Below are 26,181 nucleotides of genomic sequence, written 5' to 3' on the forward strand. Positions count from 1 at the left end.
CTCCATCTCTCCTCTCTCGTTCCTCTCTATGCCATAGGGTTGAAATTAAAAAAAACAGTAACTCACTTCTCTTTCTCTTGCCCTTCACTCTCCTTCATTTCCCTGCTGTGGGCCCTCCACAAAGACTCACTATGCTCACTCTCTCACACACAGACACACAAGCTCGTCTTATTGAGGATAAAGTTGGGACAGTCCCTCTTCGTGAGCTGTTGTATGGTTGACCAGGCCTGTCTCTCTTATTGCTGACAAGGAGACTCACTCCATCACAGTATTTTTGGTCCACTGAGAGAACCAGGCTAGACGGGGATAAGATGAAGAAGAAGAGGGAGGAGGCAGAGAAAGAGGAAAGTGAGAGGTGGAGCTGTTTGAGGACATGAAGGAGCAGAGAGGGTTAAAGGATGGAGAGAGGAAGCATCTGGAGGAGGATGGATAAAGAGGACAGCGGGCACAGCGGGGGGCTAAAGGGACGGGGATCTTTTTCTTTCATGTGGTCCTGAGAGAGGAGAATGATCTGTCAAGTTTATTTAGTGGATTGACACTGCTGATCTGACAGCACTGGTTTGTGTGCGTATGCGTCTGCACTTGTGGGTTTATATACAGTATAGTGAGAGTTTGTTGCTGATGCTCAGTTCAGTCGACCTTGTCAGAGCAGGAAATTAATTCCACATGATACTAAATGACATGTGTGTGTGTGACAGTTACTTCTTCACTGTGCTCAACATGTGTGTTTGTGTTGCAGACAACTTGGCCTGGACCTGGTTCCCAGGCGTGAGTTCAGCATGGTGGACCCAGATGAAATCAGCGTGACAGAGCTTTACAGACTGGTAAGTGGTCCTATAGAGCTCATATAATCATATAACGATCATCATACAGTAACTGGAAAAATCATCATTGTGTATGTGTGGTGATATGTTTCAGTGCAAGATGGACTTTCGTTTGGACTGATGACATAAATTAATGTGATTTGCATTCTTTCATTCAGTTTATTTATGATTCAGTGGTTGTCTGGCAAAAATGACAAGTACCACGTTTGTGCTTCTGCCATTTATTTCTACAAACTGATTCCTTTTGATTTCAATCCAAATGTACAGTATCTAAAGCACAAAGGAGATGACAGGCCCACTTTTTTTTTCCTGGTTCTGTTTTTCTATTGAAATTGTTCTTTCACTTTATAAACCTGGATAATGCAACAGTCATATCTATGGCTTTGTCCCCAGCTTTAAGTACTTCATGCAGTTATAATTCATCCATCATTGTAGAATGGCACATGGCGCTAAATACAACAATGCTAATGAGCCTCAGCAGCAATTGCTGTGGAAAAGATGCCAGCCCGAGAAGCAATCACAGTGGACTTAATTGTTGAATTCAAAGTTGAGCCAGGATCTAAACCTGAATCGATCAGATGTAATGATATTGTTTATTTTCATTTAAACATGAATTTTATTGTGATGACTGAGTATTGCCAAAATGCACCATGGAGGTCGTGATAACTTCTTCAAAGCAGCTGTAAATGTTTTGTAATGATAATTCAACTGGCAGCACTTTAAATGTGAGCCACATAAGGTAGTTGTTCGAAAAATGAATGGGAATTGGTTCCCTTCACTTCTCAGCTCTATAAATGTAGGATAGAGTGGGTGTAATGAACGGATCGACGTATAGTGTCTATAACCATAAATCCACTGCGTTATCGTCTTGTTGAAACAAATGCGTTGAAATTCTGACTTACAGCTGCTGCTCGCTTTCAGCCAAATGCTTTATACCACGCCGTCTTCAGCTGATCGCATCAGACAGTTGAAGGATGTTTTACCAGTGTGTTCACTTTAGTACCTTTGCCTCTACCTGCTAACCTCTAGGGTGATGTGAGAAGCTATCCATCAGAGTGCAGCAGTCTTTGAAACCTCTTCCTGAAACCTGGCAGGTGGCAGAGATAGTGCTGTGAACCGGCAGACCACATCAAACCCTTTCCATTCCCCCACCTAAGCACACCAGGCCCTTAAACTGTGGAAAGTGGGGATTACTGTAACTTCACAACTCCAGTTTCAGAGACATATGGAAATCTTTCAGACACTGGCGTCAGGGAATCACAGATGTTCCTTTTTAATGTTTCTTCGCTGAGCACCTTGAGGATTTTTCATCCATGTTGCTTCAGAGCTGTGAGTGAGTTCTCGACCTTGGAAAATAGCACCTATAGCATACATGGGCATTTTACGGCCCGCGGGCCAGACCCGGCCCGCATGCCGTCTCAATCCGGCCCGCGAGCCGAAGTGCGAGCCGAACTGGTATTATGACCCGATTGCTTTTATTACGTTGATGCGCACTAATCAGCTGTTAGAAACAGTGACAGCCCTGTCAGATCAGGAGCCTGCACATCGCAGACAGAAAGTAACAACGTAACCTCCTCCAGGTAGAAGACAGTGATGAACGGCTGCTCAGTCTCTTTCTCTATCGGACACCGGAGCTCCGACGGAGGAGGGAGGAGCCGCTCTGCTGCAGCTTTTCTCCACAGCGGAGTTTCTGACCACCGCGACCCTGTCAGCGGTAGCCTAGACCGCGGGACCGGGCCGGTGTTTCACAACCCTCCGACAGCCGAATCATAACTGCTGACGGTTATAAAGCAACATCGCGGCACCTAATTATTATTTCTCAAACACTAAGGTTTAGCAAACTGTGATTAAATCGCTGGGTTTTCTGACGTGATCGACCATATGACTGATTGTAGCCACGTGCGTCTGAAGCCTCCATCCACCAATGGCTACGCTTGTAATCAAATCAGTCTTTTTTTTCATGTTGGTGCTGTTAGGCAGCAGCAAAGGAGTATTGTGTTTCTTCATAAATAAAAGGTTATCTACATACAAATAGAACAGTCTCACTGAATCAGAACTGAAAAGGATCTGAGTGCTTAATTATAATATCCAGGTGTCTGTGAACATTATTAATTGGTGCAGTCATTTATGGTCAGTAAGTTTTGATAAAACAATCTGCCTTGAGTCCATATTTATATCATAATACAGCATGTTTCTTCAGTGATCTGTGATGGATAAAAGTTGAAAATGCGATTACATTGATTGTGGGCTGTCAGCCTATTGTAATGCAATCATTTCCACCAAATATATGTAGTTATATAGGCTAATATATAATTATATATAATTCAGCAATAAATATTTGATGTTTCAATTTGATTTCGAATCGTGTGGCCCTTCACTCACTTTATCGGAGTCAGTGTGGCCCTCTGGAAAAAATAATTGCCCACCCCTGACCTATAGTCTCACTCAAGAGTCCACTTAGTAGCCATTCTGGAGGTTTGGATTATCACACATGGCGCATAATCTTCCTTTTTTTCTGAGCATTTTAAGGGCTCAAAGAAGTCAAAACCCCTGTATCACTTGCAGCACAAGAAGCAACTTTACGTCACTTTACTTCTTTCTCATCCACGTTTGCTTTAACGTAGAAAGCAAAAAATGTGTATACAATTTGTAATGCCATTTAAATTGACCAATGGCAAACTTCAATATTTGGTAACTGTGTGTTGATTGAGCATTGTAGCAACTTCCCCTAAAAATAAAAAACAACTTCAGTCTCAGTAGTAGCCACTAAGTGAGGTACTAGCATCAGTGTCTTTTCCTCGCATGTAGAAAAACGGTTTGTTAAATGTCTGAATCTCTCCCTTTTTCCATTTCTCACTCATTCATTCTCTCCTTTCCCCTCTCTGCTTGTCCGTCCCGCTTTCTCCGAGCCCCAATCTCTGTTACCGTGGCAACCACTTCTCTGCCCCTGATACAGTGAGGGGAAATTGGTATCAAACACACACATGCACACATTCCCAAGCACACACGCTGTGACGGCTTTCCATTCGCAGGGGTAATTGAAGCTCTTAATCCATCTGTTTCTCTTTTTTTTGTTAGTCAAAACAAAAGCAGGCATGGCAGGATGAAAGCTTAATGCACCTCTATTAAATTGAGAAAAAATTGAATGGGCAAAATGACGGCAATTCCCCTTTACAAGGGACAAGATAAAGGGACAGGCATTCACTGCTGCCATCCACGTCCAAAAACATGCACACACCACGACAACCCGCAACGTCACACTAAGCCCAAATTACAGAAGTAGGTCTGTGAGATCTTTGTTTATGAGAGCTGCCTCTTTGTTTCCACCTTGTACTGGGCGGCTGTGGTGTGGCTTAATTAACTTGAGACGGGGATTACCTGGTATGCGTGTGTGTCTGTGTGTGCCTGTGGGTGTGTGTGTGCTCAAATGGCAGTGGAGTGTTACTGTGGGAAATTGTAGCCTGCCTGACTGATGCATGATATCGAGGAATTATGTGATATCTGCCCAGTGAGAAATTAAGAGGATACTGAGAAGGATAAAGGAGACAGTCAGTGCACTGAATAGGAAGTGTTTTATATAGGATCTCTCTAAATTAAATATGTATGATTTGCCTTTGTTTGGCCTCTCCAAACAACATGTGCTGGAATTTGTGATACATATTATGTGTATATTATATTATTATTTTGTGGTAAATTGTGGTATGTGAAATCTGCAATTATGAATATTTTATATGAACTGTGGCTCAAATCTTTATGTAAAAGGGAAGGGATGACTTGTAGTGAGTCTAATTTGTGGTTCCCTTTAGTGCTTTGCAGCACTTGAGCATATTTTAGCTATTTGTTTTGGTTTTATGTTCCTCAGTTTAATAACTTTGGTTCAATCTTACTGCTCTCATCAATCTAATTTGAGCAAAAAATCGCAGTTACTATAACCCACTGAACAATTACTGGCCAACACCCATCCTGCACCCAGTTATAGATAAAGTTAGCCACTAGCAAGGCTTGACATAGTGAGGTAGTTGTGATGTTATCAGTTAAAAATCCAGGTATGGGAATAGAAATTAATTAAATTAACAGTCCTCTGATGTGACCCCTGAAAACACACACCATTTGAAAGATATCTGGAAAAAAAAATCTCTAATTGGCTTCACAGTCCCATGCTACTGTCTGATCAGTTGGTAAAGCTGTCTGTAAGGTAAAGACAAGTCAGATTCAGACTTCCAGTTTTTTCCTTGGAGAATAAGTTCAGCACCGAGCGTGTGCAGAGCAGACCAGAGTTTAGATCCCAGAGCGATGGATTCATTAACAGTGGCAGATCAGACAGCAGTGATAGATGGCTGAGGCCTGGGCCTGGACACGTGGAAGTAAAATTAAATTTCCTCTGTGACTTCAGTATCACTAAAGAGATACATGCACGCTTGAAAGCCTGCACATGCACAGGTCTTCCTCCCTTCATCTTAAAAGAGGCAAGAAAAGAAGCTTAAACTGTGATGAAGAAGTGAGCGCTGACATACAACTCTGACGGATGGATGTAGAAGTTCCTCTCTTTCCTCAATTTGTCCTCTCTCTCCTTTTTGAAGCTCCCTGTAGTTCGACAGTCCCTCCACTTGGTGCTGCTTCGTGCTGTTTAGGAAAAGATTACTGAGTGAACAATAATAAGACGGTTGGGCAAGCACACACATGGTTATGCCCCCTCTGTTCAGTTATCTCCCTCTCTTGGCCTCCCCCTTGTTACCCGCAGCATTATGTGATGCCAGCAGGGCTGCCAGCTTTATTCCAAGGCTGTCATGTCTGTCCGTTGTGTCTAGTCATGCTGAAGCTGTCATGTAACCACACACGGCTCCCGCCGGGCAGCTGAAATGACACACTGAAAATAACCTCGTAATAAAATCCCACAGCATAAATTAGGCCTTCCAGAACCCAGTCATTCTGCGTCAAAACCAGCTCAGCCCTATTGTGCAGAGGAAAACTGATCTGGTAAAGAAACGGTGTCAGTGCCTTGTTGTTAGATCGGTCTCCTGTGTTTTCTTCTGGGATCTCAGATAGGGCAGAGCAGCCATGACTAAACAAAACATATTCATCATTTTGACAGATATTGCAATTGTAAAATGATTTGTGGTGTAATGTTTAAGTCTTAGAGGACTGTGTTGGTGTATTTATATGTTTGTATTTACAGTACAGACACTGTTTTCTAAAGCACATCATGTATTTTAGATTGATTTCTTACCCTGCAGGCAGTCGCTGTTAATCTCACATTTCACAACAACAACATGGAAATCAACTTTCAGAGACTTATCCTTCTCTCAGATACTTTAACATCAGCTTTTATTGCCTTTTTTTTTTTTACTAAAACAATATTGTCAGTGTCTTAACAGTTCATTGTTACAGCATATTTCTAATGGTGGGGACAATCAACTATTTTCATTATCTTTTTCAATCACTGTCGTTTTCTACAGCCAATAGTTCCATTCAGAGCCAATAGTATGAGGCCAAGACAAAATCAATGCTCGGCCTCAGCAGTGCAACTTCCTCGCTGAAAGATTAGCGCCTCAGGGACTTCATTTTCACTCCAAGTTGTTTTCCGAGGCAGGGCGCTCAGGTTGTTTATTGAACCCAACAAGGTCAACAACAGATTCCAGTTACTCACGGTCTCCCCACAGTCCATCAACATCATCAACATCATCCCCAAAATTAAGAAAATCTATATTTTTCCTTTTTTGAGAATGATATACCGGTACTGTTAGGGTAACACACAGCTGTAGAGCTTTGGCAGCTAACTAAAGCTAACAAAATCTGATCTTTATGAAAGGAGTACTTTAAGTATGAATAGTAACAGCAGATGGTTGATACCACACTTAGCCTATCCTAACTTTAAGGTTGGAAAGAAGAGAAACAGGCTCAGTAAGTAGAATCCAAATAGTTATTGGTTGTAGTCAACATTGTCCAGAACATTTAGAACAGTGAAATCGTTTAGTGTTTGTCCAGCTAAAACTAACAAGATTTAGTTAATCAGTGAGCTTGAGTGGTGCTGATTGGTGGTTTTGTGAACTGTGGTCAGACTGAGCCAGACCAGCTTTTCCCTCCCGTTTCCAAACTTTATGCTAAGACAAGCTAATGCGGATGCTAGCCCCTGCTACAGACATGAGGATGATATTAAGCTTCATCTAATTCCAAAATCAGAACAACTTTGTTTCCTGAAGTGTTAAACTACTTTGAATCCTCTAACCAGCGGGTTTCAGCGTCTGCAACACCACCCAAACACAACAACACAAAACTTACTCTAGAGAGAAGAATCCTGTTTTGTTTCAAGACATATAATCTGTTCTATTAATATACAGACACATCTGATTGGTACTGACTGGCACTGTGGCAGTTACTCTTATGTATACCCACTGATGTTTTTCCTGTAGTGTTGCTACCGCAGAGTGCGGTCCCTTCCTTTTCCTCGCTCCTCATCCTCCTCTTCCCATCTCTTTACATCCTACTACAGAAGTGAATGTGGAGCAAAATTTGGCAGGGGCATTACTGGCCATCTGGTGCTCTGTGTATGTGTGTGTATGTGTGTGTCCTTGTATTTTTGGATGTTGACAGCAGATTAGGATGAACCTCTTATAAACAGAGCTGTAATGTGCGAGTTGATCTGGGTGGTATTTACAACTCTGCGCAGTGCCGTGTGAGGCTGTATTGATCTTTTTGATATGGATTGTCTTAATATAGCATGTCAAATCACACACTGAGATGTGACTGCATTGTTTGACTGCTACTCTGCTTGCATTTGTATTCAGTGTGAATTTTACTGCTTCTGTTCTCATTTCTTAGAGATTAAGAAACCAGTTGAACGTGATGTAAATCACAAAGCCATTGTCTTTTGAGTCAAGTAAATAATCAGCCAGCTCAAACTGATAGATAAAAAATGAACTTGACAAATGTGTTGATTTTTCCAGCTGTTTGAGTTGATGTACGATAATAAATGTGTTTTTCCAGGCAAATGGGTTGTAATCGATTTCTGCGATATCCCTCATGTTATAAAGTGCAGGGGGAAAAAAATCAGCACGTCCTTATGCATAAAGTGTTTGTTTATACCCACATCTGTATGCATGGCAGTATTAGCATCATGTGGCCCATTTGTTTCTTTACCACTGAGATTGCAACAAAGAAACAGTCAAGACAATGCAGCTCAAGCCCACACATCTTAACCTGTGGTGCTGCCGACTGTCTGCGATATTACACGCTATATTAACTCGATCTATATCAACACAATCTATATTGCAGCCTCTTTTTTTTTGTACTGCCTTCAAATATATATGCAAATGTGCAGCAGATCTCCCCCCAACAGTGAGATGTCTTGGAGGGATATTATTTATCTTTGGCTGGTAAACTCAACACTAAATACAGCGTCTCTTGAATATATTAGAAGAGATGTAACCACAGAGATGTTGTTTTTCCCTGGCATTAACTGTATTTGATAAGCTTTGATCCTGCGTTTAAGGATCTTTCAGGATTTAGAGCTTATGGATTTTACGTTTTTTTTTAACCTTTCCAAATCCACCCAACAACAGCACAGTATGTGTATTTAAATTACATGTATTCATTTAATTATTTGAATGTCTGTATACTGTAATTACAGAAAAACCTTGGGCCTGAATTGCAGTAGATTAGTGCTGACATCCTCCTCTCTTCTCCTCTCTTCTCCTCTCTTGTCCTCTCTTCTCCTCTCCATAGATGGAACATCGACATCGTAAAAAGGAGACACCTGCAGCTGCTAGCACCCATCACTTGTTTGTCCATGTGAAGAGCCTGATGAGCGCCAATCTGGGAGAGGAGCTGGAAGTCTTTTTCCACATTTATGACGGACGAGAGAACCGGCCACTCAGGTAGAGAAAATACTGACCAAAACTTCAATACATGGATAACATGTTGATGGATGATGATGGATAACACATCACTGCTGTATGCTGTTAATGAAATAATAAATGAGGGAGGGGGCACCAAAGTCAGCTCTAATTATATACGTGAAGATTTATAAAACGAAGCAGGTTGTTAAAGTGCACTTGGACATGCAAAAGCGGGCGAGACTGTGCTATTTTCTCATAACAAGAGTGTCCATGTGATCCACATGAAAGAGCCTATCAGCCTGTTCACGTCACATGCGCACACCAACACACACATGCATGATCCACAGCGTAGCGATCGTGCAGCGACCAAATAAAGGCTGCATTTAAACTCCTCAGTTTCATAGTTCAAAGCAAATTCCGCTTCGTGTCACAAACAAGTGGATTCGTCAGGCTAAGGAAAATGAGTGGGCTGAGAAATGAGCAGAGCAACACCGAAACTTCTTTTGATAAGTCATGCTTGTGTTTGATGCTTCTCTCCGCCCCACAGGGTCACATCAGAGGAACAAGGGTGACATTGATGGGACTGGTTGTTTTATTATTTTGCACAGCATGCCGTGACTCTGCTTCTACTCCTATTGAAATCCACTTCATTATTCATCAACAGTGGCAGAAAATCTAACTATTGTGCAAACGTGGCCGACCTAAGTTTCCTATGGAGAATGTCTGTGGTTTCTTCCAGTGCTGTGTAGTGTGTAAAAACACACAAGGAAAGAGGTTTCTTTGCCGTTTGGTTTCCATCATATTATGAGATAATAATTTTTCAGAGAAAGACAAGTTTGTGAAAAAATATGTACACACAAGCACACACACAGAATAAATCAGTGGATGAGATGCACTTAATTACTTAAGTGTATTTAAATACGCTTGTCTTTTGTGATGTAAGATAAAAAGGTTTTGGCTTTAATGAAGTAAAATCTTCTTTTATTTGGAGCCTGCACTTTGTCTTGGAGTGGATAGTGAATGTCCAGTGGTATCATATTAAGATCCACTTGAAGCACTTTCTCTCTCCATCACTGTCATTATCTGTCTCTCTATTTCTCTCTCGCTGTCCGTCGTCTTCTCTCCGTCTTATTGCTACTTTGAAAGATTGAGCACCTTAGCCAGGTAAGAGTAATTGGATTCTGCCGCGCATCTTAAGTGGATTTACAGTACATTCTGTCTAACATAATGAGCTTGGCTTTAGTTGTAATGCTAAAACATCTGTCACAAAACAGCAGGTTCAGACATTGTGTGAGCCTCGCACAAACACAATGCTCATTTATCCAAACTGAATCCAGCATGTAGTATAATAATGAACAGATACAAGGCTCAATCTTTCTCCTAACAGTCCATCTTGTTTCTTGAATCAGCTAATTACAATTTTATATCAGTTTTGGGGAGATAAAGGCCATAACCATTGTGCCATTGTGGTTCTGATTTTCTCTGTGTGTGTGTATTGCAACTGCATCAGTTGTCTTCGAGGAAAATCTCGCAGTGGCAGCTCGCCAAGTTGTCTCTCACTGTCTGGTCACACATAAACAGAGACACACACGCACACACACACACACACACACATACACTTACACAAGCTGCCTGGCAGGGAGCCATTTCAATGCTTCCCTCCGTGCCGGTGGATTGTGTGTGTGTGTTTGTGTGTGTGTGTGTGTGTGTGTGTGTGTGTGTGTGTGTGTGTGTGTGTGTGTGTGTGTGTGTCAGAGACCAGATGGGGGTTCGACCCGTTGTCTCAGTACCATGCCAACACCGGCAGCCCTTGTGTCCATGGCAGCTTCTTTGTGTTGGATTCAGACTCCTTGAATGGCTCTTCAGCAGGACACACGCATGCACACACACACACTCAGGGACACACTGTACCATGCTCGCACATGATCCTGTTGATCTCTGCTGTGTAGGTTTGGTGGTTAATGCAGACCAAACACAGATTCACAACAACTTTTTACTTTTTACACGCTAACACTCGTCCCCTCCTCCAAGTCTGACCTTCACTCACATCTACCAAGGTCACCCATGGATGGCTGGACTTGGACACATTGCACTTGCATGTCTCTCTTTCTGTTGCTCTGCTGTGTCTAGTCTTTGTCTGTATTTTCTTTTAAGCCTCTTCTTGGATACTTTGTTCATAAGTCATTTTCCCGCCTCTCCACGTGGCCTCTAGGGGTAGATTAAGGATGGGGGGGGCGGGGGCGGTGGCAGTTAATTTATCCAGTGTTTTACGTGCCAGTTGCTCACTATCCCCCTCCCCCCCAACCACCACCACCGTCACGTCGGATGAGCGCCCGGCTCCTAATGCAATCATCGATATCGAAGGGAATAGTGAGCGCCATGGGGGCCCAAAGGGGAGGGAAGCCGGCCATTCATGTTATGTTAATGCAAGTGGTGATAGAGGGAGATAAGGTCCCACTGGGGGATTGTGGTCCTCTTAGCTTGGGTGATCAACACGCTGCAGCTGTGAGGCGGAGAAGAGTCGGTGGCAGGGGAGGGTGTGTGAGAAAAATAGAGGGGGATTGTGCATGTGTGTCTGTGTTTGCAGGAGTGGCTGTTAATTGGTAGTTGAGGTTTCAACAATAGAGCGCTAATTAGGGTTTGGGAATGTGTGTGCGCAAGTCTCATGTCTAATGCATAGGAATCTGACTCCATATGGCCGGATAAATGGCCCGGAAAGTTACAGAGTGCAGCTAATGAGGAACAACCACATTTAAATCAAACTGGCTCTCAACTAGTTCAATCCAATATGGTTTGATAAAAGGAAAACTTTACTGAAGGAATACATGTATGAAAAATCATAAGCATTTGGATAATTAATAGCCAGGCGCCTAATTAATTCAAACATAAGCACCCACTGCCCTACATACACAAAACATTGAATTACAGTGTAAGAAGCAGCCTCCTATTTACACCACAGAGTAGACATGACAACTTTTAAGCTTGTAATAACAGCTCCTAATAGCTCAGGCTATTATAAAACATCCTAATCCATTGTAGCTGCCGGCTGCATGAAGTCAAGTTATATAGGATCTGGTAAATTCTGCTCTTGTGCGAGCGGGCCTACTGTAGCTCGCGCTGTTAGCCGTGCCAGCGACTTGGCTCATTGTCAGTCGCTGGTGCATTACAAGGTTTTCTCTCTGCTTATCGGTGGACTGTGAAAGTCACCTAACTGGATTAGCCCACAGCTCGCCAGCCAGGATGAGACGGGCCCAGCAGGATGCCTCCGCTGCCTCTCTTTGAGTGTGTGTGTGCGAGACAGAGGGAAAGGACGGAGTACAAAGAGAATGAAAAGGCGATCCGAGTCCATCCTTTCTGTTTTTGCCTGAAATGCACTTTATTTCCTGCCTATGTGAAGGGGAGGGCATTGTGGGGCATTTGAGGCCAGAGTTATTATGTCGAAGCAGATCATTCTGCATTGTCAGGCACTTGAATTTCATATTTATAGATGCACCATAAAGCATGTTTACAGTATTCAAAGTATGATACAGCTTGCTCAGACAGAAAGCCAGCTGCATTTCCCTTTTCCCTTTGTCTCAGTGTAGCTATTTATCTTATGCCTGCTAAAATCATAGCTCTGGGGTTGACAGTTTCAGTTACTGCCCTTCCACCAAGTAAGTCCAGACTGAAATATCCTAACAACAATAGGATGGATTGTCATGAAGAGATTTGTGTACATATTCATGTTCCCCAGAGGACAGATTTTACAGAGAAGTTTTTAATCTAGCTGTATCACCAGGCCAGCTCTGTTAAGTACCTGTAAAACTATATTCTTTATGACTAAAGCAAATAATAGTTACAGATTAAAAAATAATAATAAAGACTCTCACTGTGGTTAGTATTAACTAGCTACTGTAGTTGCCTCCTGAGCAACAGTGGGAGAACCAGGCCCCCAGTGACTACTGGGTATCCACGTCCATGTATCCACTGTGGGCTTGTGGATGTGGACTCTCACATGCATATTAGTCACTGTGAAATAGCATTTCCCCAGTGATGTGAGTTATCAGTTCTCCGTTATGGAAGAACAAGGGCTGCCCTTCCTGACCCCCCCCCCCCCCCAGTAACCATTATCAATAATAAAGGCTTCATCCTCTCTCAGGGTTTTCCCTAAACTCGTTTCCTCCGCACTGCCTTTCAGAGAAACACTGATTTTTAACGTTAAACTGTGTTTTGATTAGGTCTGTTTGTTTTTGAGAGGAGAATATAATCATAGGATCAGTTTCTCTCTCTTTATTCCGCTCTGTGTGTGTTTCTTCAATACACCTGTTCAGCCTGCATGAAGTGAACACGTAGATGTCGATATTTTAATCAGCTCTGTCTGTCCACTGTCCAAATAACAAAATAATATCAGACAAAACACACTGATCACTAAACTGTTCTTGTAATGCAAAAAAAACCAAAAACAAATTGACAACCAAGCAGTTACACATACATTTACTACTCGTTGTATATTTTATTATCTACATTACACACATAGGACAGCATCTTTTGACATTTACCAGCATTTAGCAGGTTAATTCTCTCAGTTACTCCCTGTATTCACCTTGCTAACAATGGTCTCTGTTCAGCCCTGTCACAACCAGAAGATTTATGACAACTAGCTGGCAGTTACATGACTGAAATCGTGCATTTTTTTGTTGTAACTCATCACTTTTTTTGCTGACAGTCCAGTATCTGGGCTAAAAAGTGTCAGAGAGAATCCACAATATGCAAAAACACAATGAATATTTTATCCGGCCGTGGAGGAGCCACATGTGGATGTACTTGCTGTCTTACTTGTTAGGGATTTGGTTCAGTAATTCAAGCTGTGTATATCTTTCTCTTTCTCGCTCTATCCTTCAGTCCCTGCTCCCTGTCTGCCTGTCTTACCCTTGCCTCATGTTCTGTTTCAAGATTTCAAACAGCTTTAGCTTGAAGTTTGAACTTTGAAGCCATTTCTCCAGTGCCCACCGTTCAGCGCTTGACATTTCTGACATTGTTTCTAATCTTTATTTTGTTCCTGTTAGCAGTGGCTTGGATGCGGTTATTTACGATGACACCCAGCCATTGCTTCTGACCCTGTTCGTCTCATTGAGTGTTCCCTCCCTCTGTCTCTCTTATACAGTGAAAGGTTCTTTGTCAGGCTGAATAAGAGCGGGTTGCCCAAGTCGCCAGAGAAGACAGAGAGACAATGCACACTGTTTGTCGTGAGTAGTGAACATGACTTTATGTTTACAATGGCTGATTAAGAGCAATTTAAACCTATTTAAAGCTGACCTAACTCATGTTACATTGTGCTGAAAACTAAAAAGCAAAGTCACTTGTTTCTAGTGATTGAATGTGACTCTCAAGTACGTTTTCCTGTCTTGTTTCTCAGGATTTGGGAAGCAGTGATTTGCGAAAAGACGTCTACATCGTTGTACACATCATAAGAATAGGTAGGTGTTACACCACTGTCTCTTTATTCTACTGAGCACAACATGCTTTTTAAATCTCTCGGGCTTTCGTAACACCACTGTTCTGAGTGTGGATCCCTCTCTGTGTGTGTCTGTGTGTGTGTGTGTGCAGGGAGGATGGGAGCAGGGGAGAAGAAAAACCTGTGCAGCGTACAGTACAGACGGCCGTTTGGCTGTGCTGTCGTCAGCATTGCTGATCTCCTCACTGCTGACTCTAAGGATGACCACCTGCTCAAGGTTTATGCGTAAGTCATCGCAAACAACCAACACTTCACTTTGAAAGCCCTTTCTTCCATATATTGAAACATAATAGAAGGGTTTTACCATTTTGCTTTCTTGCAGAAAGAGTTCAGCAATCTGCATAATATAACACCAGCATCTCCAAAGCTAGTTATTAACATGTGATGTGTTCTCTGGGGAAATACTACAAGCATTGCTTTTAAAGGGTGTTACTTATGCTAAGCTAAGCTAACCATCTCCTGTGTTAGCATCCTATTTAATAGTCTCATCTCACTCACATCAAGAAAGTAAACATGTGGAAAAAAAGAGTCACCATCCACAGTTCAGTCATTTTTTATTGGAAATACCAACAAATACTCCACCTTTCAAAATGGATAATATATCAGATCTCAAAAACCTTGTGCTAAAATTCCCCTGAAGCCTTGAAGCAACTCATCCTATCAGCTGGTAGCCTGGTATCACTATTTCACACACAAAAAGGCAGGCATCTCACATCTCACACCTCAGAGGCTTGTTGCTTTTATTTTTGTAGCGCAACTATTCTGTGGTCTAACCCAGTCTACACACTGCCCCGAGGGACAGAAAAGGCTACCGTTGACACATTAGTTTGACCTAAATTATATCTGGATCAGAGCGACTGGCCAAATACACTTAGTTCACAAGAAAAAACAAACACTTTTTCTATATCTGTAGTAACAGCCGTGAGAGGTTTCAGTGGGGGCTTTTAAGGTGGATTAGCATTAAAAAGTCTTAGCTGGTATTCACTGAATTCACAGCAAAAAGGCTTGATGAGCTGATGCTCCATTTTCAAAACTAGTAGTAGTAGGTTTTGTCATTGATCAGAGTTGAAGCAGCACCAATGAATCATGCATCTGACACATATTACCTTACGTACCTTTAAGAAAAGTTCAACTTCAATAATTAAAAAACAAACAAACTGGACAAAGGGATTCTTCTCAATTATGGGACATTTAGGACCAGGGTTTTCATGTTGACCTATTTATGACAGGCCTAAACATCAACATATATTTGCCTTGGTGATATCAGTTTTAACAGTTTCCTGGGAGTTGCCCAAAGTCACTGAAATGTAGCACTTAACTGTCTGTCTTTTAAGTAGAAAATCTATTAAGTTCATTTATTTTCTTTGTCTCAGGTGTAACACTGAGAGTGAGTGGTACCAGATCCATGAGAATATCATCAAAAAGGCCAATTCCAGATACAACCTGTCTGGCTCCAACACTGGTAAGAACCACATCTCTTTTATCCATTTTGCTTCCTCACATCTAAATGTTGTCTTTGGTTTAGGACTTCGGACAACAGGGTGTGTGTGAGACTTGGTTATTGGGTAACTTTTTGTCACGCTTTCATGTTGTTAAAATCAGGGAACAACTCTCAAAACTGTTATGTCACAGTCTTGTGGAAATCCGGGTCATTTCTTTCACAAAACCTGCAATCAAGTGATCCGGTGATGACAAACTCAGCAGCTGACTTGCATCATCTGTCTCTTTACCATGCGATAGTCAGTTTCCGGTCAGCGTGAGTGGCACTTGTGTTGGCGTGATGTTCCTCTTTTGGTGGAGCGGCACAGTCTTTGCACTGGTTGTTTCTGCAGGAAGCCTGTTGTTGCAAATGCATTGCGGTTATTATTTTTTATAAATAGCTGCATTCGCACCATACAGAACAATAGCATCAGCAGTTTCCCATAGCAACAGGTTGGTGGAGAATCAGAGCATTCAGTTCTTCAAACGTCAAAGAAATGTCATATGGAGCATACATCGCTCCTGTTGATTATACAGTGTTTGAAAGGACAACAGCTGTGAGAGGAACCATATTATCTCCTCTGCACAAAATGATGAACTTCTGATTATGACTTCAGACTCCAATCTGCAGCGCAGGCAGGTTGAATGGGACAGAGTGTGAAGTGAGAAGACACACTGTAATCATGAATTAAACAGTGCTGGTTAGTTTGCAGCTGTTTGCATCAAGGGGGCAAATGCACAACCAACAGTAAGCAATCAGTAAGAGTTCATTACAAGTTTGCCTCACAGCTGATTTACATAAATGTGTGTTTGTGAAGCATTGCTGCAAACCTGCTGCAGGCTTCTTATCTTCATAATGACAATATTCATTTTGCCCGCGAACAGTTCATTGTCTTCTTAAATCTCCCTTGTGTCTTCTCACTGAGAACACATAGAAAAAAGTTGATAATTGATTTTGAGGACTATCCGCATGCAAACCGGAGAGATTACAGGAATGTCAAGAATCTGTGAGACTCATCTACTGAGTCAGCTTCTCCCTCCACCTTCCCTCAGAAGACCAATAATTGCTTGAGGAGAAAGCACACAACTCCACTATGTTAAATTATCATGAATAATCTTGCGTAAGCGTGAAGGGATGCAGTAATTAAACTGAAAGCCTCAAAGCCGTTTAGCATGGTCTGTGATACCAGAGCAGTGTTGGTTCATAACAAAACCGCAGCATCCACCTGATATCTTAAATGGCAGAGCTGCTGTTGAATGGCTGCAGATGAAAAGTGCTTTGCATTGTGGGGCTGATAAGCAGCAGAAAGTTAAATTGATTTCTGATCTGAACATAAAGCAAAGGACTGAGTGGAAAAGAGAACTATTAAGCAACCAATTACTTAACAGTTTTCTTATCTCATGTTTAACCCAAACAAAATCTTGATCAAGTTCTTCCTGTATATTGGCTGCCACTGTTACCACTGCTGTTCACACACAAGTACACAAATTTATTACCAGATCACACATACAGATAATGTGGCGCATTGTTGCTGGTGTTAAACTCCCATGAATTTTAGCTGACGAGACTGCAGATGTGTGGTTCTGCTGTAAAACAGCACAATCCTGCCTGTTTGATGGTATTAAAGTTCAAAACAAAAAAGAGAAATAAAATCAGCAAATAATCACACTGTTTGGGGAAAAACAACATGACTGACAGAAGACAGCATGTTGCCTCAGTTCACAGTTTCTTCTCTAAATGTATCCGTCATGTACTTGTTTGCTCCGGGCTCTTATTTGACAGCATCGCGCACACTCACCCAATGCAAACACACCCTGGCACACACACACACACATCATAAACACATGTAAGTGAATTATTTTAAAGAGTTTCCCCTCCTGTCTTTGGCTGCAGTGCGCAGTTTATCACAAACACTTGGATGTTAGCTATTGAGTGGTTGTCAGCTGAAGACATTGATCCAGCTGAACGCCTGATCTGCCTCAGTGCTTTTCTCTTTCAAAGTGCATTAAGCTAGAGCTGCGGGTCCTTTGTCACAATATGCTGGCATGCATAATTCAAGCCACTTTGTTCCAAAATTACATTTCCACCACTTAACTGAATTTGACATTGATCTTGCGAAAATGAAAGAAAAATGCTTTAATCTCAAAGCAGGGGTAATTATTTCAATTTTTAAGATAAGTAGTGCTGGATAGTAGCTTTCATTTATGTATTATGAGGACCATTCATCTGCCTGGACTGAATGTATTAATTATGATTTTATTAGCTTTGACACCTTTCAAGGGTTGTGCTCTTTTAAATTTGTCTTTTTAATTACATGTCATGCTCTCTCTCACACACACACAAACACACCTGCTGTTCCACAAATAGGACTGTGACAGGTTGTAACTTCCTGATCTTTGTGACCACATTCCTAAAGATGCACATTGAGCAACAAGTTACAACCAAAAATACTTGAGGAAACATTCGCAATGCAAATTCACAGATTGCTTCTTCTTTTTTTCTTTTTTTTTACTATTCTTGAATCCCCTGTGTCTTTACAGTTCATTGCCTCCTCCTCTGCATTCGATAGAGCCACAACGTCACTCGCAGAACATTTTTACCGGCAGCATATTCATCCGAAAAAGGCAATTCCTCCTAAAGGGCAATTATTCTGCTGCAGAGCAACATTTAAAAACCGATAACAGACTTGAGTCACTTCTCTTGCCTCCACACACCAAAATGTGCAAACTGGGAGGAATATTTCATCATTAGCGAACAGGTCAGCGTCTCCTCTTCACCGTGTCTCTGAAAGTGTCCGTGCAGGAGTTATAGAGGACCATGCATAATTTAAAGACCACAATTCATTACGTTTAGTGTCAGGAGGGCAATTAAAACAAGTGTGCAGTGGAGCGGGATAACGTAATGTGCGTATACATGTACATGTTTATATACTGTGCCATTTTGTGTGCCTCGTCTTTGCGTGACTGTGTGTATGTGTGTGTCTCCAGTAGTCTCTCTGTGTGGTTCTCCTTTTAAACAGCCCGGGCAGCGTGCCAGAAGTCTCTTATTAGCAGCCAATTAACAGGGGAGAGATGAATGCGCTGCCCTTAAAATATAAAGAACGCTGGGCTGTTGGGGTAATAAAGGGGGAAGAGAGGGAGTCTGTGCAGAGAGAGACAGTTGTTTTGTTCACATGCAGCCTAATGACAATCTCATTTTTCTTTACCTGTATCTTTCAGGGTCGTGGGAGTGGGGGTGGGGGTGGGGCGGAGGGGGGGCTTTTTGGATAATCAAATTCGAAAGACGAGAGAGAGAGTTGATTAGAGGAGATGGTGATTTTGTTTACACAAAGCCCAGTAATCCATAAAGGGGATTTCATAAGAATGTGTCTCTGTATGAGTCAGGTCAGGTAGGTAATTCAGCTCCCGCCTCCACATGCAGGCGTAGGCAGTGACAGAAGAGGCTGCGACAAGTCCAGTGTTTTGTTTTTTTGTTTTTTGAGATTTTATTTTCCCATGTCTCTTTTTTTATTTTTTTATTTTTCATTTTGGAGTTTGTGAAGAGGCAGGCCGGGTGGGCTGAGGGCAGCAAAGGTTGGGAGTGTTTTTTTTGTCAGCGTCAGCTCCATCTTCCAGGCAGAATAGTAATGAAGCTGGTTTGCCTAATTGTAGCCCCGCAGTAGCTTTTAGAGCCTGTCAGTGTGTGTTTGTGTGTGTGTGTGTGTGTGTTCGTGTTTGTGTGTGTATAAATGCCACAGGCTTGATCCACATTAAGGGGCAGGAAGATAATGCCTGGGTAGAGAAAAAAAACATCTCCCTTGAACTTAATGGGACCCTCTTTTCAATCCCACCCAGACCTCTGTGCCACAACTGTTGATGGTGTGTACAAGTACATGTATGTGAGAGGAAGGGTCTGTACTGTAGTGTCTGACTCGCGCCTCATGTCATTTTGTCCATGTCTCCAACCTGATCTTGGTAGTTTAATTAGTGATTCCACAAAGCTGACTGAAGCAGCCACTTCTAAAACAAAGACGTTACAATATTTCTATCCGCTCCCCAATTTGGCAGCGAGCCTGAAAACTTAAAGCCCCTTGTTTTCCTCAACTTCCCTGCTTCCTGCTGCTCTCTGCCTTTGTAGCCCAGGCGTCGTTCTTTGGCATATTGCTAGCAGGTTTGCAAACAAGCCTCATCTCTTTGTTGATTCTCAGTGACTGAAACCTCTTGCAGCTATTGAACCATCTCACCACTTCCTCCCAACTTTCCCAAGAACATCCACAGCAATAATCATCATCTTGTCTCTTGTACGTTCCCTCGCTGCTCTTTACGTATCTGCTTTTCCTCATCCTGTGCATGGTCAACACACACACACACACACACACACACACACACGCACATCACAGAGATGCATTTTGAGCTCAAGCCAGCCCTTTAATTTAGTTGCACTGACATTTGGAGTTATTGCGTTATTGCATAAGGATATTGATTCAAGACGACAGCCTTCATGTAGGATTTCCTCTTAATAAAAAGGAACTGCGAGTGACTCACAGGCTGTTTGCATTTTTTGTTTATGTGCACGGGGGTGTCTGCTTGCCTTCCTAATACAAGTGTTGCTGTTAGCAACTGATATAATAGATATGCCCATGCAGTGGTAATAAAAGCTTGAATTATGCCCTTGTCAATAGTTTCTCTCTGAGCTCACCGATACCTGATTGTTTATAGTGTTGGGAATAGGGTTATGATATACTGTATTTTGAGCTTTTTATTGGGTGGCTTTGGCGTGAGATAAGAGATGAAACATCTAAGATCATGTTGTTGCTGTGTATGATATTTCACACTTTGAGTTTTGCTGTTATTTCATGTCAGGCCTGGCAGTGGCTCTCCAGCTCCTCCACGGGGACATCGAGCAGCTGAGGCGGGAGTACATGGTCCTCTTCACTCGGGGTGTGTCCATCACCAGGAAACTGGGCTTCTCTGATGTCATCATGCCAGGTAGGCACTTCCTACTGTAACATCTCCACTCATCTACAGGATGACAGCATTGATTTTTTTGACACTTTGAATACATCATGAAACCAAAGGTTTCCTTTATGACTGTTATAGATTTAACTTCAAAACTAAAAATGACGAAGCGAAACGTTTGCTTTTAGTGAATAATTAAAAAAGGAAAAAAACATACAGCGTGTGCGTGTTCAAGGAAGATACATAGCTGCTTACAACATAAACCCTGACGTAATCACGTCACGTTCACCTTTCTGTACGTAGAGCATCTTGGGTTGTGAAGTCCATTTTAATGTAACTCCAAATCAAATGAAATGAAAGGCTGTCTCTTTCAACCACATATTCAACACATGAACTGTTTTTTATCAATATTAATGTTAACTTATATTTTGACTCATATCAACTTATTTATTCTTTCAATTAATGTCTTTCTGACAAAATAAATTCTCAACAATGACTCCTTACTGGGTAAATTGTGTAGAGGACAGGACACCATTAAGAGGAGACCTACAGTCATTTTACTTCTTAAATTCATTCAACTTAGTAGAAAATTGTTTATTTTGGTTCGTTTCAATATTTTTTTAATGTAACCCTACTAGTTGGGTTTTTTTCTAAATAAAATGCAGTACCTGTTTATAAAAGTAATATTTTAGCTGACACCTTTTGAACCTTATAATTATGATGATGAATAATGTCTTTTTGACGTCTACTCCCAGTAGTTTCCGTGGTAACACCTACTGCATTAGCACAGTGATGTTTGAATCCCACCTAAGGGTTTCCTTCGGAAAGATGAAATATTCAGGTTGTTTCAGGTAGATAGGCATCACTCAGGGAGCTGCTCCTCCTAAATGACACAGGCTCCTGTAGAGACCCTCAGGCTTAGCTGGATGGGGTCTTGTTGCCATGGTAACACGTGTACAACAATTTGAATGTAAGATGAAACACGGGACTTAACATGTACATGTTTGTATTTACATATCCAGGGGAAGAGCATGTAGAAGGGAAGGTGTCTGGATTAGCATCAGACTCTTTGTCTGTTCATTCTTTTATGAGAGCTGGACGTCAGGGGAGTTTTTTTTTTTTTTTCTTTTCACCCAGAGACGAGCCGTTCTTTTAAATAAGTGAGGTGTGCTGTCTGGTCACACAGATAAAGAGGAACCACAGACTGTGGGTCCCCCAGCGCCTCACTAACACAGATTTATGTTCACTGCCTCTTTCTTTGTCTTTGTCTGACTACAAACCCTTAATGCTGAGTGCTCTCACCCTTTCTGCCTGTGTAAGTCTGCCCTTGGGCTAAGGAAAACCGTCTCCCCTTCTTTTCTCTCTCTCTCTCTCTCTCTTTCTCTTTCCATTTTCTAGATTTGTATCTCACAGTATCTTTCCCCCTCGTTTTCTTTTTCACATACAAACACACTCGTTTCTCCGTCTGGCTGCTCTGCGTCTACAGGTTTCCACTTCCTGTTTTTCCATTGTCCATTAGACAGACTGCCCCCTTGTGAGTCCGTCCACCTTCCTGCTCTCTTTAGTGTGTGCGCTGCAGTTGTACAGTATGGAGGTATATAAAATGCCTTGTGTTGCCATGGTTACTGTTGTTAAGAGCAGAAAATCAATGCTGACCCTAGAGATGGAGATATGATGAGCTCTCTCTCTCTGTCTCTCTCTCTTTCTCTCACACACACACAAACACACACCACAGAGGTTAGATGGGGAACCAGTTTCACAATGCGTCTGACCCTAGCTTGGCTGCAGAGGAAACAGACCCATCCTTTTTCTTACTCACACCGCTTTGCACCATTTTGACTTCCCCTACAGAATGGCATAAATATGCATCTGGCGCAGATGTTGTACATCCAGCTGCAATTAGAACAAAGAGATGTAGACTTCTTATTATTGCTGTTACTTGCAGATTGCAGCCATGACTAAAGACTGTGTTGCAGGGAAGATTATAGGTTTGTTTGTTTTTTTAAATCTCAGACACTGAAATAATTTGAGTGAAGTTTTTTTTAATAAAGTTTCTGTGTTTTATCAATGACTGTGATTGATAGTTATTTTGAGTATTCAAAACTTTCTGGTTATAGGACGAGCTTAATCTCAAGCACATGTCTTTTTTTGTGTTTTTCTTATACATCCGCATGTACAGTAGCAATAAGGGCAACAAGTACAGTAATAATAGCCATGTACCTGTTGCTCATAACTACTGTACATATGTTTTCCATGTGCTCACTGTGTGTTATATGGTAAACTCTAATCACAGGTGTTGGGGAGCAGTACTACATGAATAGATGATAGCTCATTACTATGATCACATCTGAGGGTTACAGATGATGAGTCTGCAACACCAGGAAATATACATTACAATACATTGTTCTTTGTCACATATCAGATCTCATGATGTTCAAATGTTCCAGCAGAAGACACAGTGCATACTCATCAGACATCATGTTGTGGGCGAAATAGCCGTCATCAGAAAATCAGTTCTGGTCATTTTTTTTTTAAAATAGTGAACTCTTTGCTTTGTTGTTAGTAGAGCTGCATAGTGGATACTTTCTTTTTTTAAGTATATTTTTGGGCTTGCAGCAGATTATAAATCTTGTATTTTCTGTATAACTCAGGCTTATTTTTAATGTTACCAGAGGATGTATCTTTAGCCACCACTAATGTAAATGCTGTCCACCCCTGTCATGAGGCATTACACCGAACATTGTCACCAAGTTGCTGAGAGGTCATTATTAATTCTTGCTTGTGTGCATAATCAATGGCTTGTTGCCTCCTTTTACCTTCCTGTTCTTGCAGGAGAGATGAGAAATGACCTTTACGTCACACTGGAGAAAGGAGAGTTTGAGAAGGGAGGGAAGAGTGTCGCCAGGAACGTAGAGATCACTGTCTATGTGCTGGACATCGATGGACAGGTCCTCAAGGTAACAACAACCTTTTTTTTTATTTAACAGCTGTGTGTCATAGTTGTTATGTCTCCATTTCTGCAAGATCCATAACTGTCATTTGGGAAATATATATTTTTAAAGGATAAACACTATGTTTAAGGATAGTAAACACTTCATTTAAGGCCTTAGTTGACTCTGTTTTTTTTAATATCGGGTGTCTTATTTTGGAGCAAAGCTCTTAATTTAAATATCGCTGACCCAGATGAGAGCTAAGTGTCTTTCCACTGTGTTGCCCATTTCTAGTGCAGCACTGTGACAGTCTGCCTCTGTGGTTTCCTGCGCTGCCTCAGCCTAGGACAGAAAATAGAGTCAAATATAACTCTGCTGCCGCTGCCGGCACATAACACGCAACCCTCCAACACACATGAACACACATATGAACCATGTCATTCTCACTTTATTGGCACGTGGTGGCGAGTGTAAGATTTCCAGTATATTTATATCTATATGTCTTGCGTTCATTCATCTGCATCCTTCTTTGCGTCATCTTCGGGCCTGGTTTCTCGTCTTATTTCCTCTCTTCACATCCTGTTCTTCACCCACATCAACGACCTCCTCTGACCCTGTGATCTCTCTACTTTTTGCCTGTCAGAGTCATGTGGCTGCTGGGTCAGGTGAACCAGGCGGCGATGAGTACCACTCCTTGGTGCTGTATCACAACAACAGCCCTCGCTGGGCGGAGCAGATCAAGCTTCCCATCCCAGTCGACATGTTCCGGGGGTCACACGTCCGGTTTGAGTTCAGACACTGCTCCAGTAAGTGGGACTGTGGACAACCATCATTTATCTAGGAAAGGTTAAGTGAACACATTGTTTTCTCCAGGCTTTCACACTGTTTCACGCATTAGCTGCCAGGGGTGTGAAGGCCCGAGGTGTTTTTTTCTTTTCAGATGATTATCCAAGGGAGTCAAGGGCAAAGATGTGTTGTTATGGAGGAAGAAGAGCACATTAAACCTTCACTTTTCCACCCGCTTCAACCTGCCAACCATCCAGCCTCAAGCCCCAAGGCTGCTGCTACTATCCCCAAATAGACAATGTGCATAAGTCTGCGCTTTTAGTTTTTTCCTAATGAGACTGTTTGTCCAACTTCTCACCTCCTAATGAGACAAATCTTTAATTATGACCAAAATATTGCTCTCAGTCTCTCCTACCCTCATTCTGCGCTACGGGGAGAGAGCCAAATCTCTTCTCTCATAACAAGCTGATATTATTATGCCAGGCTGGGAGGCTGTGTGGTGTGGTGCTGTAGATTTAGTAGCCTTATTACCTCTGGCAGTGGTCACATTGACACTCAAGGGCTGCCTATGTAAGAGTCCAAATTAGACCTGTGGTGACACCAAACTGAGGAGACCATATTATATATACTATTAGGGCTCTCAAACTCAGAGACTCTGCGGACACTCCCATTTTCAATTAAGCCATGGCAGAAAGCTCATTTTTTATTAATATGCTTTTAAATGTGCTCATGTTGTTGCAGCGATTATGTAGCTGCAGTAATTGTTCATTTGTTTGCAGGGAGTCCAGTGTTTTCCTAAATGATGCTAAAGGGATCTGTCGGTGTCAGCGGTGCAGTGCTTAGTTTTATTGCAGCTGTTTGTTGGTTGATGTGTTCTGAGATATTTTAAACGGATGAAATCATTTCCTGAAGTTGTCCAACTTTACTGTTACTGCTGTCAGAGGAGCTAGACCTGTAGTTGTTTTTCTTAGTAGACAGTAGAAGTCTGCCAAGTATAATTCTTTCCATGTATGTACATACAGTATAATAGCATAGTGGTTTCAAGAAGTAACATAGATCAATCTCTACCTGGTCTGCCAAGCTGAGCTAAACTCATGTTTCACACAACACCACTTAATCTTTCCTAATCTCCCAGTGCCACAGTGTGTGAAAGCTTATAGATCAGGAAAACTCGCCCAAAGGGAACCAGACACAACATAAAGGAAAAGTCCACAGTTCTGTGAGCAATAGGTTCCTTGGTATAAAAACTTAATCGCAGCAAAGCAAGACGGAAATAAAATGGCAGTGGTGAAGTACCAGTTTCTAAGTTTAATACAGTACAAACTTGTGTTTCTCCTGGGAGAATCAACACACACACATGCAAGCTCACATACTGTACTGTAGACACACTCAAACAGAAGACTAGTAGATGCTGGCTAAGTTAATCAGCAGTGCTGCAATGAAAGGAAATGGAAACCTTCCCAGCACCACTCTTCTTACTTCCCGCTGTGTTCACATTAGCACTAAAACAGCAGAGAAATCAGATTACATGTGTTCATAATGCAAATTATGCCCAAAGCCTTCAGAGAGCTTCTTAAAAAACACAGCAGCAGTGTTAATCAGACTCCAGGACTACATTTAACAACATTAGAAGTAATGTTTTAGCCAGTTTTTGCTTGTATTTGCTGCAGTCGAAGTTACATAGTCATATTCTCCCACAAAAGGGGTGTGGGGAGGGGCGAGATTCACTGCACTCTCACAATTGAAAGCTGTGGGTGTAGGTGTGAGAGACTTAGGAGTTAAAGGTATCCTTTAGAGGTTCCCTGCTAACACATTTTATATTCAGTATTACTCATTAAAATGCAACACTGCAAGCATTCACAGAGTTGTTATGAATATTTTGAGTTATGAATTCA

At 41.9% G+C, this 26,181-nt stretch overlaps 1 protein-coding gene across 8 annotated transcripts in view; it reads left to right on the plus strand.

The window, feature by feature from the left end:
- Positions 1-26,181, plus strand: part of dock4b (dedicator of cytokinesis 4b) — a 113,829-nt gene that overhangs the window by 39,509 nt on the left and 48,139 nt on the right. For all 8 annotated transcript variants that reach the window (XM_085769511.1, XM_085769512.1, XM_085769516.1 and 5 more), the window contains exons 7-15: positions 740-824; positions 8,547-8,698; positions 13,803-13,884; positions 14,055-14,115; positions 14,246-14,378; positions 15,527-15,615; positions 20,475-20,600; positions 23,403-23,527; positions 24,144-24,306. In XM_085769511.1, coding sequence (XP_085625637.1) covers positions 740-824; positions 8,547-8,698; positions 13,803-13,884; positions 14,055-14,115; positions 14,246-14,378; positions 15,527-15,615; positions 20,475-20,600; positions 23,403-23,527; positions 24,144-24,306 — 1,016 coding nt within the window. The remainder of the gene's footprint in view (positions 1-739; positions 825-8,546; positions 8,699-13,802; positions 13,885-14,054; positions 14,116-14,245; positions 14,379-15,526; positions 15,616-20,474; positions 20,601-23,402; positions 23,528-24,143; positions 24,307-26,181) is intronic.

The sequence above is a fragment of the Trachurus japonicus genome, chromosome 23 (assembly GCF_045865225.1).
Source record: "Trachurus japonicus isolate A0001 chromosome 23, Traja_1.0".
In the NCBI taxonomy this organism is placed as follows: domain Eukaryota; kingdom Metazoa; phylum Chordata; class Actinopteri; order Carangiformes; family Carangidae; genus Trachurus; species Trachurus japonicus.